The sequence below is a fragment of the Dermacentor albipictus genome, unplaced genomic scaffold (assembly GCF_038994185.2).
Source record: "Dermacentor albipictus isolate Rhodes 1998 colony unplaced genomic scaffold, USDA_Dalb.pri_finalv2 scaffold_22, whole genome shotgun sequence".
Lineage (NCBI taxonomy): Eukaryota > Metazoa > Arthropoda > Arachnida > Ixodida > Ixodidae > Dermacentor > Dermacentor albipictus.
The window spans coordinates 4,609,458-4,626,953 of NW_027225576.1; the positions used below are offsets into that span (position 1 = coordinate 4,609,458).

Genomic DNA, 17,496 nt, shown 5'->3' on the forward strand with positions numbered 1-17,496 from the left:
CGCCGTCTATTTTAACGTCAATTACACTTCTCTTTGAGGGCACGGACAGAGGATTTGTTGCAGTACAGGCAATGCAGCACCACCTCCGAGGGCTGCATTTTAGTTTTCCGAAAAGGTATGGCCAAAGGCCACAGGGGATGATAGGCAACTTGACTGCGGTTAGCGGGAAGATAGGCGACGTGTTTGTGGTGAAGCAGACTGATGTCCGTGTGGCGGTGGTGAGCGACTGTACCACGTGTTCCTAGCAGAGTTGTCGGCGCTGTTAGACTCGGCGGAGGATGAAACGACTCAGGTTGGTCAGCATGCGAAGCGCTGAGGGCCACGTGTTGCAATAGCATCGGGCGACATGACTAATGCGGTGACAGGTGAAACATGTCAGCTGGTCGCCCGCAGTTCTCCACTCAGTCGGGTTGTGATAACGCAGAGAGAAATGTCGGGGTGTAGTGAAAATAGTATAAGGGCGTTTGGTGGCTCTGGGTTGGCACAGACAGAATGTAGACCAATATTTTCGAGTTCCTGGAGAACGATGGCTTGTATGAGGGGAACTGAAAAAGGGCTACGCGAACAGAAAGCTGCGGGCGCCATTGCATCCAGTTCACGTCGAACAATTTGCACCACATCCTCTGATGGCAATGCATGCTGTTGTGCAGGTTGATTTACACACGTCGACGTAGCAGCAGTATTGGGAAGTCTGGCAAATGGTTGCAAGACGCGTCGGCTTTTGGCCTGCTCTAATTGTCGGCACTCTTTGGCGATAGCATGAACTGTAGAGCAGCTTTTGCACATGAGCAGATTAAAGGCATCGTCAGCTATGCCCTTCAGCACGTGCCCGACCTTCTCGGCTTCTGTCCGTCATGTCGTGATCAGCTTTATGACAAAGTGCCAGCACATCCTGGATGTACGAGACATAGGACTCCACGAGAGATTGGGCACGGGAGGTCAGTTTCTGCTCTGCGGCAATTTTATGGCTGGCTGGTTTGCCAAACAAATTAGTCAACTTTACTTTGCATAGGTCCCAGCTGGTTAGCTCCTCTTCATAGTTTTCATACCACACCTTTGCCATGCCTCTTAGGTAGAACAACAGGTTAGCTAGCATAAGCGCAGGGTCCCATCTGTTGATTCTACTCGCGTGTTCGTACATAGCCACCCATTCTTCAACGTCAGCGCCATCAGTCTCGTAGAATGTTCCACAATCCTGTGGTTGCACAACCACAACCGAGGGGGACAGCGACATAGCTGGCAGCAGTGAGGTTGGAGGCGGAAACGACATTCATCCCACGTGCTCACAGTCATTCACGGTGGAGATGCTGATGCGACGTCCACTGCGGAGCTGTTTCCAGCCATGGTACCCCGCACCTCTCATCAATATGTTACGGGGATGTCGGTGAATTTACAATATATGCACAAGCGGAGTCAGTGCAGTGAAGATGGCTGACCAGCAACAACACGCAGCAGCCAGCGTCTCGCGATCTTCCTTTCTGTTCTTTTATCCTTCTGTAACAATATTTTCGAAAATGATCTATCAGTTCATAGCAAGCTCATTGGTATGAGGTCCGAACTTTCTCACAACTGAGATTCTCTTGCAACAGCTGGTAAGTCAACACTTTCTTTTTTTAATCAGACATTCACCCGTTCGTAGCAATTGCTACAAAGAAAACCCATAGAGGTTGCTCGAAAGGAAAGCCTTTATTAGTTACTTCTCTCCACCTTGCGGGTTTCCGCAGAACTACTACATCAAACACTTGCCTTTGCTTCGTGTGTTGTCAACAAATTCGACTTCGCCCTGCTATCTGCTAGCCACCTGGTTAGCTCAGATGGTAGAGCGGCTGCCCCGGAAAGGCAGTGGTCCCGGGTTCGAGTCCTGGACCAGCACGAATTTTTCTTCAACTCTGAGGCTTTTCTTTCGAGGAACCCATATGGGTTTCCTTTGTAGCAATGGCTACGAACGGGTGGATGTCCGATTTTTCCCTTTATTATTCTTCACTGTACATCACTTTCGCCGAGTGATAATGGCGTCATATTCTTCAATTTCGGCATGAAAAACATTTTTGTGACGAATTGAGCTGCATTTCAACCGTAAGAGTTTGCAGACATGTTGGCCTTTACGCTTCATTGCAATACTTCACCGCATAACACTGTTGTATCGAGGTGAAGCTTACTTTCGGAAACTCGTATAATTCATGTTGTACTTTTCTTTTCCAAGCTTCGAAGCCATTGGCGAGGATTACAAAACACGAGTTGGCATCATTGCTAACAGTAGCGAATATCGAAGTAGCTAGGCCTAGCGTTGCTGCAGTGGTCGCTACGGCTGCCAGTGGATCTGCGTGCGAGAGCGCCGGTTCGAGGCAGCGAGATGATTAAAATGGCGGCGGTGGCTTTGACTAATGCCGTTTCAGACCTGCGGTCATGGCAAAATGTCAGGAAAGTCGGAGAGCGGAGGGTTCTTACGCCCGAAATTTCATACGTTCTTATGCATCGACTCTATAGAGCATGCAGAGGTACCTCGAAGCCATTCAAATTATTGGGCATGTCCCAAAAATCAGGTGTCCGTAAAATCAGTCGACTGTACACCGACAACTCCTCCAGCCGATAACATGGCGTCAAAGACAATTCGTTACGATTCCTCTGTTACTCAGGCCCGCATTTGCACGACTTTTGTTCCCTTTCAATAAAATGACCGCTAATTTTTCCTGATAGAAGCCATAAAGCCCCGAGTTTTCTCTGAGTATTTCCAGAATATTAAAAATCAGAGAATTCCCGGTTGGTAGACACCCTGCTGCGATTTAGCATGCACCTAATCCTAAGTAAACAAGTGTATTTCGTCCGCATCAAAATGTAGCCCCCAATGACAAAAATCAACCCGCGACATTGTGCTTAGCAGTGCAATGCCATAGCCACCAGAGTGGGTTGAATTCAAAACAGAAGCTCCTACTCAACTCAACCTAGCTGGCATAACAGCACAAGCAGTCACTTTATCAGCGGCTCTCAGGGGAACACACTACCGTAAATGTGCAAAACCGGACTACACCATACATCACTTTGGAACTACGAGCAATGACCTTGTTCAAACAACTTTTTTCAATGAAAAGCTTTTTTTGCCTCTTCCTTCAACTTTCCCACTGCAGCTGCTGTGGGGGGGCAGAGCGTGTGCACACATGACAGCTAGAAACTCGTTTTCACCCCACCGCGTCGAACGTGCACAATGCCTTCTGGAGCTCCCTGGCTGTTGCCACATTAGCCTCTTGACAGCTGTAATTATCCGCGACTCCCCTCAGAAGCATTGCAGAAGCGAGTCCAGAGGGGACGTAGATAGAACTGTAGGAAAGGAAGGAGGGAGAAGAGGCAGTTCCCATACAAGGGGGGGGGGGGGAGTAGGTGCTGTGAGAAGGCAAAGAAACCCTACTACTATACGACAGCGGTTGAGGAGAAACTGGATAAGCTTAAGTTCAAGGTACGGTATAGTACGGTGCTGCCATTTCTGAACAATAAACACCATGCAAACATATCAAGTGCACAAACTATGCAGGGTGTGCAGAAGCAGAGCCGCATTAATTAAAGCGTACCACAGGGTACAGGCGACACTACGGGAGTGGTCGACTGTCAAACCAACAATTTTGTGCCCGCTGCGGTAGCTTTGCAGCTATGGCATTGCTAGAGGTTGTGAATTTCATCCAGATCCCGGCAGCCACATTTCGAAGGGAGCGAAATAGAAAACGCATGTGCACTCAAGATTTTGGGACACGTTAAAGAACATCACGATGCCAAAATTAATCCGTAGTCCGCCACTATGGCATGCCTCATAATCCGATTGTGGTTTTGGCACGTACAGCCCCATAATCCAATGCTATATGCCATGTGAGGCAACAACTATGCTCAACCCTCTCAGAGTTAACGAAATATGGCGCACAACTATGCCTCAAGCAAACACCACTCTGTGTTCTGTGTACTACGCAAACAGCAGTGGTGCACGCAAGGTAACGTTTAACATCAACTCACCACTCTCGTGGTAAGGCCGAACGTTGAAGAAGTTAAGCTTTAGCGATCAACAACACCGCTAATTATAGTCAAAGCATCCAGCACGGAAAGCTTTGCTTAGATCGATTCCCACAATGCGTGGGATCTGCATAATTTTTTTCTTCTGCTTCCCACCAAAGTGACCACCTCACCATTCAGAGACCTTATGGTTCCCATTTCCACCATTAGGTGCACTAAACCACTAACACAAAAATCAACGTTCTTTAGCATGTCCTTGCATGTGACCCTGCATTTTGTAACATTCCACTTTCCATTCTTTTACCATCCACAGTGCTGAGTCAATCCCAGAAATAACCCGGACATCTCGACCAATGATGAAGGGCAAATTGGATGGGAAATGAAATGGATGATTACAAAATACATTAAATTCCCATCAAAGTAGTGTTGCACACACCAAGAGCCTGCATTCAATGCCATGGAATTTCTCTGGAAATCCATGAGCACAAGCAAAGTGGAAATAGGCAATGCCAGGGCAAGCTATCAACTAAGCACACACACACAGAGACAGTCTGGAAGGGGTGGGCAGATCCCACCATTTTTACTGTTGTCACTGTACACAAGGTGGCGCTCACAGCTTCAGGGCAAACTTGCGAGGAGGGTAGGCAGCCATCTTGCGGGCCTGCTTTCGTGTACGCAAGCTCTTCTCATGGGGAGTGAGCTCACGGCGCTTGGCGCGAGTCAGCTTTGGCCGCAGGTCCCTGGGCTTGTACTTCTTGCCCCGGTAGAACTTTCGCAGATTCTCCTTCTGTGTCTGGTGCATGACTGTCAGCACTCGTGCGATAGACTTGCGCACCACCCGGCTGCAAATGATCGAGACAGCAGTGAGTCACTTTGCAGCCAAACTCCGTTCTGTGCCCTATTACAAGAACAACAAAGTTTGCGTTTCAATGGCTCAGTAAGAATAAGACTTGCAATGTGACTACAGTAAAACCTCATTAAACCGTACCCGCTTAAACAGCAGTTTCGTTTTAAAAGTAGTAAATGAAGTCAAATCCCCGACACAGTGGCCATTGAACATAATGTGTTTTGTACCTGCATAAACCGTACCAGCCTATTTCTTATCTGTTAACATGTAGTGTTTCCACTCTTCGTCGCGGAATCACAACGGTACGTTGTCCCAATCGGGCGGCCTGGCAGAACAACAAGCCTCAGAGATCAGAACGGCCTCTAAGCACCCAGTGCATTTGCGTGTGAAGCCACATCAGCATCAACATCATTTCGGTGCTGTGGTGCCTTGCCAAAGAGCGCTGTGATGTTGTGCAAGCTAGGACTCACATCATGCCAAAGCTTGGATAAAAAGCGCCGGGTGCTCTCAGCATAGAAGAAAAATTTGACATTGTTCGGGCTCTGCAACGTAACACGAAGTCGGTGCTGGCATGCGACGAGGATCTACCATTGACTACGGTGTGTGGTATTTGGAATGCGAAGAAGTTGCTCGGCAGTGATGCTGCAACCGCGAAGAGATGTCGGCTACGAGGGTCGTCTTTTCGCCATTGTTGCCTCTGTTGCTGCCAAAGTGTCGCCTAACGACAGTGATGAGGACACGGAAAGCGACAGCAGAGGCGATTTCGGCCCAACAGTGGCAGAAGCTGTGCATTACATCAGCCTCATGAATGCAATCGTCGTGACAAGGACAGCACCCTGCATTAAAAAGGCGGCCAGCAAGTTCTGCAGTGCTACCAAACGCGTGCACTGAGAATATGCAATGCCAACGAGGAATCTGCCATGCGAGTGTTTGCCAAGAGGGGGCTGGCTGAAAAGCTGGCTCGCAGCTTTAATAAGTAAGAGGCCGCTGTCGTCGCTGCTAGGCCGCGGCGGCATCAAACGAAAATAACTTGTCGCGCAAAGTGAATAAATAGTGCACGTTTTTGCCCTTTCATCGTACTTTCTCCGAGTTCCATTTCTGACAGGTAAGTGGGCGATCTCATGCTATTTCGGTTAAGCAGTACTACCGTTTAGTATATACTTTTTCTGAGCTCCAGCCAACTACGGTTTAACGAGGTTTCACTAATGCAGTGCCTGGAGGTGCCAATCCATATGGTACCTCCTTGCAACAAACTGAGCTATACTGAAATCCCTAACATGGACACCAATGGAGATGCAGTAAATTTGCCCCCTTATCAATTTTGAGCCCGAACTGCAGCACCAGAAGGGCGGCATGGATTCTGAAGTACTTCTGCATATTTGGGCTGTCTTTGTGCAGAAAAAGTTCTCAAAACTAAGTTTTCGAGTTCAACAGTATCCCTGTTTATAACTAGTATTAATCATGGAGACAAGAATGCACAAGAACATGTGACGTGCCTGCTCTTAATCCCTCTGCGCTTCCAGGAAATACAGGTGCCACAAAAGCAAAGAGGAGAAGCTTGAGTTCAGTGTGCTATCCTCAAGCTACAGTCACAACATTAGAAAGTAGACTAGTTCTGGCACTGGTATTTTAGTGTACCATCACTGCTGCACATAATGCACACATAGCTATAGGAGGCATGGATTTAATGGGGACCCAAGGAACAAATGAAATTGCAAAATGCAAGGCACATCTTGTGTTTGCCCTGACCCATGAACAAAAAGAAAGTTTGCCTTAAAGAAGGTCTAACTGAGGTGAATTAGCACTAAAAAGACAAGCACAGAAGTTCACATTTACTTTGCTTATGTGTTATTCTTATTTCTCTAAATAAGGATTCACCTTGACAATAATGCAGAACTTTAAGCTGTTTGGGTCCCAAGAGGGAGAGTTTCTGGGAACATGGCAGTATCTGTCCCGTTTTCTTAGCCACAAACTGGCAGTCTGAATTTAGACTTACAGTAACAAATTGTAAGGCAGATTTTACTTATCTCTCCTCAAACAAGTTTCAGCAATGAAACGTCTAGTTTTATTCATCTACAGGGTGTCTACCAAGTTGACATTTCCAAATTTTCCCGAGTTTTCCAGGTTTTCCCCGAGTGCCTTTGCAATATTCCGTGAGCGACACAGAACTTTCGTTTTATGTCAAGACGGGCTCTCTACATCATGTCGCTTAATGGTGTCACTCTCTAGCAAGCATGTTAAAAATTAAAAAAAAAACTTAATCCAGTTTGAATAGTAGTTAGTAAAATGTACAGCGAATAAAATAGCTTGAAAAGAAATAGTAAAACCCATTAAAGTACAAATAAAAAAGATGTACACAGAATATTTTCGAATATGAGCTATTTCTATCAACTGATAGCAAGCTAATTGGTATGAGGCCCAAACTTTATCACAAGTAAGATTCTCTCGCAACAACTGTTCAGTCAACCTCAACTGTCCTGACATACTCTCAGCCCATGCTCAACACCTCAGTGTAGCGTTTCACTGTTTTAAAGAGTTTGTTGCTTGGATGAGGGACACCTGCATCCCGGTGTCGGCCAACACTTTGCTCTTAGAGTGCAAGCTCCTTCAAAAAAGTGGCGGCATGCTTCCTTTCTCGTTCATTTCTCAATGCGTAGGTCCCTTGTCGTCTTGTTCTCCTTTGGCTGTTTCCAATAGTCCACACTGACTATTTGAAGCAACCTCTTGGATAGTTGTACAGTCAGCATCCAATTTTTTGGACTCCCTAGGGGCTGCGAAAACATCTGAAAAAATGAATGCATGTCTTTTACAGCCCTTAAGGGCTCAGATCGCCACAGGAACGTCCAAGAAAGCTCTGAAGGCCTGCCAGTACACTTATTAGGCATATCGGTGCTCGTACTGTGACAGAAGATGGCAGGTGCAGCGGTGTATAACGCATGAATTCCAATGGCAGAGTCGGAGCAAGTTTTTCTACTCGCTTCGGAGCAAGTTTGTTCCAATGGCAGAGTGAGGGCGGGAGTAAGGTGTTCCAATGAGAGAGTCGGAGGGGATTCAGAGCGGGAGCCACTCCATGGAGCAGAAAAAGATGCTTCGCCAAAATCGGCGGAGTGGACCGGAACTCTGCGCGACGTATTTCCTTTACCACGTTTGTCTGCTGGGAGGTGCCACCGGTCACGACTCGCGAGGAAGCAAAAGCTGCTGCACGTTTGACAAGACATCCATTCCGCACTTTAAAAAAAACAACAGTTGAACGGCGCTTAAGAGACAAGTGACCAGTGCGGCGGTGCTGGGAACAAACAGCGGAAGGAAATGACAACACGCAAGGTATTCTGGGTAACTCAGTGATAGAACTTCCGCTTCTGCCTTGCTCCGGCGGCGCAGGTTGTGTTCCACTCGCGGATCTGGAGGCGTTGCTCTGTGCCAGAGTCGAGTGCTCGCTCGCGGAGTCCGTCGGCTGCTCCGACTCCGCCATTGGAATTCAACAGAAGGAATACATACTGTGTCCCATGACAGTTGCCTCTTCCCACACTTGTTATGCTCCACAGCGTAACATTTCTTTAATGAGGTGAAGCTGACTTTCAGGAACTGGCATTATGCAATGCGCCGTGCTTTCCCAGCTTTGAAGCCAATCGAGATGACCGCAAAGGCGGTGTCAGTGCTATTGCCGACAGTGGCGAATTCTTTCAATGAAAAACACGGCACAGAACGGCAAGAAGCTTAATACTGAACCTTGAAGCAGCTAGGCCTAGCATTGTCACTATGGTGGCTCCGGCTGCCAGCGGATCTGCGTGCGAGTGTGCCGGTTCGAGGCAGCGAAGTTATCAAAATGGCGGTGGTTGTGGCCTCTATTAAAGCGAAGCTGAAAGGTTTTCCAGAAAAAATGAGTCAACATCTGCACATAATGGTTTTCAACCCTCCGAATTCGAATATCGTATCGAAATTGAGCGAAAGAAAGCGCAAATATATTTTATTTCGACGAAAAGTGCAGCAGCGGACACGCCCAGCTCGCGCATCTCGTTTCCACCTGTGATTGGTCGGTGCGCCTCGTGACGTCAACTCCAGTAACCGACCGCTGCCGCTACACATGAAGCGCGGTGCCAGGTAGTTTGGTGCTGTTTTTCTGAGACGGTAATGGAAAATTTAGAGAGACTGCGTTTTTCTGAGGAGTTCGGCGTTACTCCCTACATGTACGAACCGATTGCGAAGAGCCGGCCTTTCGAAGAAGCAAACGATGCTGGTGCGAGCAGTGCTTTCGACGCGAACGAAAGCAAAGTCTTGGGATCTCCTCGTGTTGGAAATGCTCTTTGGTGAGTATGTTTTTTGCAAAGCGATCTAGTGATCTTGCCGATCTTTTGCCGATCTAGTGAGCTCGTTTCCGGTCAAACAACTGTAGTGTTGTGTTCCTGCATGCCTCCTCGTGGAACGTAAGCGGGGATGCGATCGTCGGCATTTGTGCGCTGTCCAAAGCTGTCGGCAATCTACAAAGACGGTTTAAATGCGTGAAAAGCTTCCCGGTTCATGCAGTACGTGTAGTGACCATCTGTTGATTACCACTCACGTTGACTACTACGCACGTTGACTACTACGCACGTTGACTACCACTCTACATACACGCAGACGCACCAACAAAGGAATGCAGGGTCGATCGAAGCAGATTATGATGGCACGCACGCAGAAACAAGCGCGGTCAGGCACGGTCGCGGACGCTGCGAAGGAACGAAACACTAGAGTTCACGTCACAACACCGCGGTTTCCAGTCTCCACTCCGCTCGCTCACTCGACGGGGGGCGGAGCTACAGCGCAATTTCAACCGACGATTACGTCGCTCCTAATTGAAAAAAAAAAACCCTAAATTTTACCTACATGGTTTATAAGGTTCCCGCATCCGTATATGAGCGTCTTATTGAATTTGACAGACTCTTCAGCTTCCCTTTAATGCCGTTTCAGACCTGCGATCATGGCAAAAAGTCCGGAAAATCGGATGGCGAAGGGTTCTTGCGTCCAAAATTTCAGAAGTTCTTATACATTGACCCTATGGGGTACATAGTGGTGCCAAAAAGCCGTCCGAATTATCTGGCACCTGGAAAGTCGCTCCTTGACTGTACTCTGGCAACTCCTCCAGCCGACGATGCAGCGTCAAAGACCATTCGTTACGATAAATCTGATATTCAGGCCAGCATTAACGTGACTTTCGTTCCCTTTCAATAGAATTACAGCTAATTTTCCCCAATAGAAGCACAAATTCCCAGAGTTTTTCCAGACTACTCAAAATCCTTGAGAATTCCTAGTTTTCCCGGTTGGCAGAGACTCTGATCTAGATTGTGAGAATCCTTAAAGGGTTCCTGAACCGCACCTCAAGCTTGGTGAAAAAACAAACTCCGTAGCTAGCATACGCTGCTGTGAACATTTCAGCCGAAGTTAGCAGTCATATGCGACACTTGGAGCTCAAGAGGAGTCACATTTTATCAAACACTCTTTTTAACTGAAACTCACTCACTCTATTCGGGCTGCTTTATTTCGTAATATAGCATATTACCATATGCAGCTGCTATATTCCAACAGTTGACATCTGTCAAGGGTGTTATCAGTGTGCTTTTTCCTACAGTTACTGTGTATATTTATAGACAGTGTTTAATAAAGAGGCTTATGTCAGCAGGGATGGAAGCAACCAAAGAAGTATTGCAGCAGCTCTTGGAATAGCAAATTTGGCACATTAAAGTAGGTTTGGAGCATGAATTTCTGTTTTGGATCGGTAAATATGTGTTTTGAAGCATCTTAGTACAGGTCAATATGAGCGAAATACAGGCATATGAACAAAAGGTATTCCTTATTTGACATTGCAGAACACTTACTTTATGACAGATCAGCTCTGCGGAAGCCCATCAAGCGAGCAAAATTCATGACGGGGGAAACTCATCTACCAAACTGTACAATGAGATACAAAGGGGACCCATACAGGTTTATCAGGAACCATCATTAAATTACAAACTAAATGTGCTGACCAAATGTGGCTAATAAAAGGAGAACCGAAGTTTTTCCATGAACAGTGGCCACTCTGTGATAGGCTTGTGTAATGCTATTTAAGTTTTTTTATTATTATTGTGAACAAGCAACTAATTTAATTTTAATGCACTAACATTTATTACCATACTTGTTCAAAAAGGTGTCAATGCAAAGGTTGTGGAATACGTCGAGAAATGACTGATTACAGTGTATACAGCGACCTACGTCTTGTGTAGTCCTTTTTTTGGACAAAAAGAAAAACAGAAAAGCCTGCAATTTTTTTTAATCTATGTTACAATGCGTCCCTGCACCATTAATATTAGTGGTTCCAGATGCATTGTGTATATTACAAACATGGCAAACCTCAGCCACGGTCCTGCAACAGTTCCAACTGTTACAAGATTGTGCAACTTCGCGATTGATGGGGACCGAAGATGCATGCCAAAAACTGCTGATGTGGCGAGAAAAAAGCGTGGCCGCTCGTTCCCAGTGCGCCTATTTGACAAGGTTCACGCAAAGATTCACGCAATCTTCGGTGCACAGAAGCGTCATGGACACAGCATGTTTTGTTATTTATTTCACTGGACTTTTTTCTCGTTAAACAAAGTTCATGCATCATGCTGTCATCGGTCATTTCTAGTCATCCACAAACTTTTCATCAATTAGGTGAATTTATAAATTTAGTTAAATTATTCATGCACAACGAATGACAAATATTCACGGTGGCCCCCATGAACACCCATCAAGGTAGCGAACACTGTTCGTGTATGCCCTCTGGTAATCTTTAATTCTTGGAAACCTTCAGTTAAGATAGCAGAATACCGCAGAATAAATGAAGTGACATACTGGTCATTGCACGTTTGCCAGTGCTTGTCGAGAAAAACTCCAAGCTATTTTTGAAAACAAAGGGATAAAAATGTTCACTGGCTGTCAGGTCTGCGACCAATATTTTGAATTAGCTCTGTTATTCAGGCTTATTCGTGGTTCCGCCACAGGTGCCATAAAGCCAGTGTAAAATGGCAATGGATATTTCATGCACCGAACAATGGGTTATTAAAATTTTTGGACTACCTGTGCAAGTCACACTGTGAACATTGTTGGCGCGAGTGCAATTTAAGATTTGTGGTTTCACTAAATTTTTAACTATGACCATGATTTGGCTTTCAAGCTTGACCAAATACAAAAATTTACATCCTTGCTTGCTTTTTGCAGAAGCAAGAGCGATTTTCTGTGATGTGGCCGGGCTGAAAATAATGTACCCCGAGTGCAAATGTGCATGACAATTGCAGTTCTCACAGGATATTTGTGACCAAGAAGTTTCATGAAAGCAAGCAGGTTGTGTCAGTGTGGTGCACTATCATCCCGGTGACAGGATGTGGTGCAGGTGCAAAATATAGAACATCACACACACGACGTTTGCCTATTAATTGATGTGGATGTACTAATAGGGCACAAAATCTAGTACTAACATGTATAATGAAACTGATATGCTACATTCTGAGCAGACTGTACAACCTTATTCATTCAGCGTGGATTTCCTTTCCGACTGCCCCATGAAATGAACACCAGTTCAAATCATATTTAACTGGTCTGCATATGCGCAAACGTGTAACACTTTTATAAAACATTTGTAATGCATTGTATAGCCCAAAACGGTTTTCATTTTCTTGTGGCCTAGTTACAATATGCCACAAACACACCTCGAAAGAGGCCAACGCTGTAGCGGATTGCAGGGCAAAGCACTAGCCAATGCACATCTATGGCTGAGCGGCTGCCACTAACACGCACATCCTGCTAAGCTTGGCAATTTATGAGTGTTTTGGCACAAGACGGAGCAGCGCCTCCATCCCTGTGCAACAAAACATCTGCTTTTGCATTTCAATAAGAATTACATACTTCTGGAAGAAGCAGAATATTGTCTGCTCACGCCTCAGGAATTAAACTTTGGCCACATTGCTTATCGTTGTCGTAACCATTAGATCTTGCCAATTTCGACTAGTTTTGAACACTCAACTAGCCTCGAACCAGGCAAAACTTGAGGTCAGACCACACGCAAACTGGCAGGAGTGCGCTCCCTCCTGGTAAGACACCTCAGCAGACTCCATTACGTACTGAGCTATTGATAGCGCTTCAAAATGCGCAATTTGGATGCAACTACTATCCATCAGTCAAGCTCCTGCAGGACAATGTCGGCTTGCACCACGTAGCACAGCCAGACTAGAGCATATGAGTGCGACCGTGCACTCAAGCTCTGTCGTGTACAAAACAAATGCTGCACACGCACACTACATTTGCATGTAAAAGCGGCCTGCTATGTAGCGTAGACACTGTGGCCGCCACGGGGTGCCACGACAAGTCCACAGGCAGAGGGCACTGCGGCTTGCCGAGGATGTTTTCTGTCGCCGAACGACAAAGCATCTCGAGAGCACAGGCAGGCAAAGAAGGCGCAGTTGCCGCAGGATGAAGTAACCAGTAAATGGGAAATATATCGGGAGAAAAAGTCTATGGTTCAAATACTGGTGCAAGAAAATTAAAAGGTGAAAGTGATCGTTGGTTGTCAGAAATAAATGAGAGAAAAAAGACCGCACCTAGAATATTTTGGAACCACATAAAATTATTAGGCAGGAAGTCAACAACAAGACGACAGCATATCCTAGACGAAGATGAAAACAGACTGGAAGGAGAAGCAGCAATAAATTACATCCAAAAAGTAACAGCCGAATCTTTCCAAGGCAATGACGAGGTTGTATTTGAAGAAAAAAAAGAGCATGAAAGAGACCCAAGTGGAAAAGGAGTTGGTGCTGACAAATTTAAACTGGAAGAAAGCGGAAGAGAAAATTCCTAAGCGCACAGCCACGGGACTAGACTAGGTTCCCGTTAGGCTGATTAATGAACTAGGACCAAAGAGTAATAAAGTCGAGAGGAATTCGAAATCCCTAAGGTAACGCCGGAAGAAGTAAAGAAAGCCTTGGGAGATATGCAAAGGGGAAAGGCAGCTGGGGAGGATCAGGTAACAGTAGATTTGTTGAAGGATGGTGGACAGATTGTTCTAGAGAAACTGGCCACCCTGTATACGCAATGCCTCATGACCTCGAGCGTACCGGAATCTTGGAAGAATGCTAACATAATCCTAATCCATAAGAAAGGGGACACCAAAGACTTGAAAAATTATAGACCGATCAGCTTACTGTCCGTTGCCTATAAAGTATTTACTAAGGTAATCGCAAATAGAATTAGGAACACCTTAGACTTCTGTCAACCAAAGGACCAGGCAGGATTCCGTAAAGGCTACTCAACAATAGATCATATTCACACTATCAATCAGGTGATAGAGAAATCTGCAGAATATAACCAACCCTTATATATAGCTTTCGTTGATTACGAGAAAGCGTTTGATTCTGTCGAAACCTCAGCAGTCATGGAGGCATTACGGAATCAGGGTGTAGACGAGTTGTATGTAAAAATACTGAAAGATATCTATAGCGGCTCCACAGCCACCGTAGTCCTCCATAAAGTAAGCAACAAAATCCCAATAAAGAAAGGCGTCAGGCAGGTAGATACGATCTCTCCAATGCTATTCACAGCGTGTTTACAGGAGGTATTCAGAGACCTGGATTGGGAAGAATTGGGGATAAAAGTTAATGGTGAATACCTTAGTAACTTGCGATTTACTGATGATATCGCCTTGCTTAGTAACTCAGGGGACCAACTGCAATGCATGCTCACTGACCTGGAGAGGCAAAGCAGAAGAGTGGGTCTAAAAATTAATCTGCAGAAAACTAAAGTAATGGTTAACAGTCTCGGAAGAGAGCAGCAATTTACAATAGGCAGCGAGGCACTGGAAGCCGTAAGGGAATACATCTACTTAGGGCAGGTAGCGACGGCGGATCCGGATCATGAGGCGGAAATAATCAGAAGAATAAGAATGGGCTGGAGTGCGTTTGGCAGGCATTCTCAGATCATGAACAGCAGGTTGCCATTATCCCTCAAGAGGAAAGTGTATAATAGCTGCGTCTTACCAGTACTCACCTACGGGGCAGAAACCTGGAGGCTTACGAAAAGGGTTCTCAAATTGAGGACGACGCAACGAGCTATGGAAAGAAGAATGATAGATGTAACGTTAAGGGATAAGAAAAGAGCAGATTGGGTGAGGGAACAAACGCGAGTTAATGACATCTTAGTTGAAATCAAGAAAAAGAAATGGGCATGGGCAGGACATGTAATGAGGAGGGAAGATAACCAATGGTCATTAAGGGTTACGGACTGGATCCCAAGGGAAGGGAAGCGTAGCAGGGGGCGGCAGAAAGTTAGGTGGGCGGATGAGATTAAGAAGTTTGCAGGGACGACATGGCCACAATTAGTACATGACCGGGGTTGTTGGAGAAGTATGGGAGAGGCCTTTGCCCTGCAGTGGGCGTAACCAGGCTGATGATGATGATGACCAAAGAGTAAGGAAGCTCTGGTTAAAATAGTGGAAAAAACTTTAAAAGATAGACGAATACCAGACAGTTGGCAACTAAGTAGAATGAATTTAATTTATAAAGGTAAGGGGGAGAAAGACGGAATTCACTCGTGTAGACCGTTGACCATTACATTCGTAATATACAGGCTAGCAATGCAGGCAGTCAAATTAAAGCTTCAGAATGGCTCCAGAATAGGTAGGCGTTTGGATGATAACTTGTTTGTTCTTACTCGGTGTATTGAAATATCAAAAGCAGAAAGCAGACCGTTGTATGTGGCCTTTTTAGACATTACAGGAGCCTACGACAACGTAGACCGCAACATTTTGTGGGATATTCTGGAAGGGGAAGGCTTAGGTAACGATTGTCTACAGCTTTTGAGAGAGATTTACCTAGAAAATGCCGTTTGCGTTGAATGGGAAGGGATGAGGAGCAAGGAGAAAGTTCATATCAACAAGAGACTGAGGCAGGGGTGCCCTTAATCCCCGCTGCTGTTTGTGATGTACATGGTGAGGATAGAGAGCGCGCTAGAAGCAAGTAATATCGGGTTTAATCTCTCATACAAACAGGCGGGTACAGTAATAGAGCAGCAACTCCCAGGTTTATTTTATGCGGACGACATTGTGTTGCTAGCTAACAAGCAAAGTGATTTGCAACGTCTGGCTAATATCTGTGGACAGGAAGGTAACAATTTAGGTTTTAAATTTAGTGTTAGAAAATCAGGTGTTATGGTATTCAGTGAAAACAGTGAACAGACAGTGGAGGTACAGGGCCAAATACCTCGGGTAACAGAATATAGATACCTTGGTATATGGATAAACGAAGGCAATGGATATATGGAAACACAGGGAAAAACCATAACAGTAAAGGGGAAGAGAAATGCAGCCATAATGAAGCACAGAGCGCAATGGGGATACAATAGGTACGAGGTCCTCCGAGGTATGTGTGGAAAGGTGCAATGGTTCCAGGACTTACTTTTGGAAATGCAGTTTGCTTTAAATCAGGGGTACAATCACGACTCGATGGGAACCAAAGGTCAGTGGGTCGCCTCGCATTGGGCGCTCACGGGAAGACTACAAATGAAGCTGTGCAGGGTGATATGGGCTGGACTAGTTTTGAAGTGAGGGAAGCTCGCAGTAAAATTGAGTATGAAGAACGGCTGAGGAATATGGAAGAAAGTATATGGGCTGGGAGAGTGTTCAGGTATCTATACAGGAAAAACATTGATTCACAGTGGAGGAAAAGAACTAGGAAGCTTACCAGAAAGTATGCGGCCTGTAGGGTGGACAACACAACAACAAAGCTCAAGCGGAAAGCCAGAGAAGCTGAATTAATCTCATGGGTGGCGGCAATGGAAAAGAAACGTGCCATGAGTAACTACTTAAGAAGAAAAAACGAAATCAGGAAAGAAACCATTTATGACAACTCAAAGGGAAGCTCATTACTTTTCAAAGCGAGATCGGGATGCCTTAGAACACACACCTATAAAGCGAGATATAAGAAGGAAGAAGAAGCATGTGCTTGCTGCGGTAAAGCTAGGGAAACGGTTTTATTAGAATGTGAAGACGTCTAGCCAGCGGTCGATTTAGGCACCACTGGCCTCCTTGAAGCCCTTGGGTTCAGCGGGAGCAGTGGTAAAGCAAACATGTTCCAAATAGACATTAGTAAGAGGTGACTGGAGGATTGGTGGAAGTAGAGAAACGATAAAAAAAGGAGACGTACAAAAGCACAGTTCGCAATAGGGGATCCGAAAATTTGCGCGTGGTAGTCCGTGGCGTTTTTTTTTTCTTCTTTTTTCATTGTTTAACCTAGGTAGGATATTATTAGGCAGTATGGTAGCAAGAGCTTGGTGGCGCAACCCACCAAAGGGGATGCTCATAACATCCATCTATTCATCAAGAGCTGTAGTAGTGGCGTCTATGTGAACATCCAAAATCAAACTTAACTGCTCACCACGGTGACATTTAGTAGGCGGAGCGTTGTGGTCATGCCCCCGCTCTGCCGTAGCCTCTGCATTGCAACGCATTGAAGTAGGAACCAAAGCACCGAGCCTTCTGAACGTACTGAATTAGATTTTGCGGCAAAGTATTTCTGAAATTGCTTATTTTAACTTTATATGCATTTCACAATTTTGATAAAAAGTACTTCATGGCCCCTTTAAGCCTACACAAGGGATACATCGCCTAGGAAATA

The 17,496-nt window shown here is 45.6% G+C and overlaps 1 protein-coding gene across 2 annotated transcripts in view; it reads right to left on the reverse strand.

Moving 5' to 3' along the window:
* Positions 1-4,538: 4,538 nt before the first annotated feature.
* The window catches only part of RpL35 (Ribosomal protein L35), a 343,229-nt gene continuing 330,271 nt past the window's right edge, over positions 4,539-17,496 (reverse strand). For both annotated transcript variants that reach the window (XM_070529495.1, XM_070529494.1), the window contains exon 3: positions 4,539-4,835. In XM_070529495.1, coding sequence (XP_070385596.1) covers positions 4,604-4,835 — 232 coding nt within the window. In that variant the 3' untranslated portion in view covers positions 4,539-4,603. The remainder of the gene's footprint in view (positions 4,836-17,496) is intronic.